At 38.5% G+C, this 2,663-nt stretch overlaps 1 protein-coding gene and 1 non-coding gene across 2 annotated transcripts; both read left to right on the top strand.

Moving 5' to 3' along the window:
- The first annotated feature begins 17 nt into the window (after positions 1 to 17).
- Positions 18 to 89, top strand: VTP21DRAFT_t360. The gene has a single exon. It is a non-coding gene; the product is annotated as a tRNA-Pro (tRNA).
- Positions 90 to 1,392: 1,303 nt separating this feature from the next.
- Positions 1,393 to 2,334, top strand: VTP21DRAFT_8964 (uncharacterized protein; the record flags this gene model as incomplete). The annotated part of the gene is made up of 1 exon (XM_069399870.1): positions 1,393 to 2,334. The coding sequence occupies one exon, from the start codon at positions 1,393 to 1,395 to the stop codon at positions 2,332 to 2,334; it is 942 nt and encodes a 313-aa protein (XP_069245660.1).
- Positions 2,335 to 2,663: the final 329 nt, after the last annotated feature.

Genomic DNA, 2,663 nt, shown 5'->3' with positions numbered 1-2,663 from the left:
CAACATTCGTGACTTCTGGCTCAATGGTCTAGTAGTATGATTCTCCGTTTGGGTCGGAGAGGTCCCGGGTTCAAATCCCGGTTGAGCCCGTTTTTTTTCTAAATTGCGAATATTATATTTTCTATGTAATTTGTTAATTTTATATTATTATATCTTATTCAAAAAATTTAATTCTAAAAAACTTTCATTACAAAATTGTTTCGATAAATTGCTTGACCAAACTCTCAAATTAGATATTTCACTCCCAAGCTGATTTATACTTGTAGTCAACCAAGAAAAAAAAAGTAATTGTGCAAACGTGGTGGTCCACTTTAAGCAGAAAAAAAAATAAAACTCGGATATTATTGAAGAAAGAACCGTCTCCATATAAATATATATTAAACCCAAAGCTAGTTTCTTGGCAGACACTACTTTGAACTATTATATAGTAATGTATAATCTTTCTTTAACTTTATTACCATGCCCATCCCGCATTTCCATTTTAAATGTCTCAATTTGATGCTCAGTTTTTTTCACTTTGATTTTATTATGGAACAAGGCGGTATAGTCGAATAAAAAAACTTTTTCGACTTGGGTATTTTACAATATGTTGACATTATAATTTACAACGCATCGGTAGGTAATCATAATCTCATTCAATTGCATATTGAAAATCAATTAGTAACCGATAGCTTAACTGCTTTCAACTTTAAATTTTTAGAAAAGTGTATAGCCAATCAATGCCTCTAAGTCTAAATTGTTCCTTTTTTTACATATTCTATTGCCCTTTCTTCTACTTGCAACATAACGCGTTTTATGATTTATGTCTAGGCATTCTATTTTTCTTACCCCTAGTGGTGCTAATATCATCCCACAGTGTGCTAGTGAATCGTCAGATCTCTCCTCGGAGAGGTCCATATTGCACAACAACACTCTCCCATCAATAAAAGAGAGTCCGCCCATTAAAAAAATTCACAAATACTGGCCATCGGCCTTTGCAGTAAAGTTTAACACACAAAGAAGTATCAGGTTAAGAATTTACGTAAGTCTTTTGTGATTATTACAAATTTCTGGAGATAGTATCATATCTAATGATTAAAACTGTTTAATATTTCGCAGTATGACCGTTTCATTCCCAATCGAAATTTCATAAATCTCTCTACGTGTCGAGCGAATATTAACAATAGAAAGTCTGCTCCACTTGATGAAACATGGTTTACCTATCAAACTGAAATTGCCAAAGCATGTGGTATTGCCTTTAACCAACGCATCCTTGTGTTTCAGCCTCTACCTCTCCCCATTGAAAAGGAGGAAACCAGTATTAAAATTGAGCGACCATTATCTGCTCGCAACACATTTCATCGTCATGATTCGCTTCCTGTTTGTCCCGAACAGGTTTTAGACGCTCCAGGGATGGCAGACGATTTCTACCGTCAATTACTCGCGTGGTCTTCGAATAATATACTGGCCGTGGGATTGGAGAAAAGCGTGTATTTATGGGATGCAACAACCGGCTTGGTCGATTGTCTAGCAAAAGGAAGAGAAGAAGTTGCTTCGTTAACTTTTGATCCTGCTGGCCACTACTTAGCAGTGGGAAATATGGTTGGAGACGTGGATATATGGGACTTGGATGGGCAAACCTGCATACGCCAATTACGCTCACACAGCCGTACGGGAATACTTACTTGGTCACATAGCTTGCTCTCTACTGGATGCTCTGACGGCAGCATAGTTCATCTCGATGTTCGGTTGGCCTCCTATCGCGTAGCACAGACTTTTGCACATTCTGACCAGATTTGCGGGTTGGTGTGGCATAACAACGAGGTGCAGCTTGCTAGTGGGGGAAATGACAATCTTGTGTTTCTCTGGGATATGCGAAGCATTTGCACGCCAATAGCCCGATTTACTGGTGTGCACCGGGCAGCAGTAAAGGCAATAGCCTGGTGCCCATGGCAAGCGAATTTATTAGCAACTGGGGGCGGATTAAATGATGGAACACTTCAATTCTGGGATACTACTCGTGGAAAATTATTATATTCCATTGAAACAGATTCCCAAGTCTCTAGCATTATATGGTCTCGCGAGCGGAGAGAGTTTTTGACGGCACACGGGTTTCCACGCAACCAACTTGCATTATGGCATTATCCCTCTTTGCACAAGCACGGCGAAATTCCTGCACATGAATCCCGCGTTCTCCACACAGCAGTCAGCCCTAGCGGACAAGTAGTAGCCACTTGTGCTGCAGATGAAAATTTAAAATTTTGGCACGTGTTTAAACCAAGTCCTACTCTCCCTAAGAAAAACAAAGCAGCAATTAAAAGAAATGTCTTTAATATGCAGAATTCCATCCGATAATGCTCTGCAATTTCCTTACACGTATTTATATAACTTGCTATCCCTTTGTTTCTTTATATACTCTAAGCTTTGTAAGTGATTGTTATTATGTGATGTATTTCACCTATTTCCGGAATTTGTAAAAAATCTGAAAATATATAGCGTTTACATATCATTCATGTATCTTGTATTTTTTGGTTGCGATCTTAACCGATAGACGCTTCGCTCAGTCCTGGGTCGATCCTCTTCGATCTAATTGGTTGAAGAAGGAAGCTGAAATAAAATCTAACCTAAGTGTATTAAATTAGGATCTTGTGCTATCTGAAACGTCATTTGGGAGATTCCAAGCT

This window comes from Calcarisporiella thermophila (genome assembly GCF_041956535.1).
Source record: "Calcarisporiella thermophila strain CBS 279.70 unplaced genomic scaffold VTP21scaffold_43, whole genome shotgun sequence".
Taxonomy (NCBI): domain Eukaryota; kingdom Fungi; phylum Calcarisporiellomycota; class Calcarisporiellomycetes; order Calcarisporiellales; family Calcarisporiellaceae; genus Calcarisporiella; species Calcarisporiella thermophila.
This window is presented reverse-complemented; position numbering and strand designations above follow the sequence as displayed.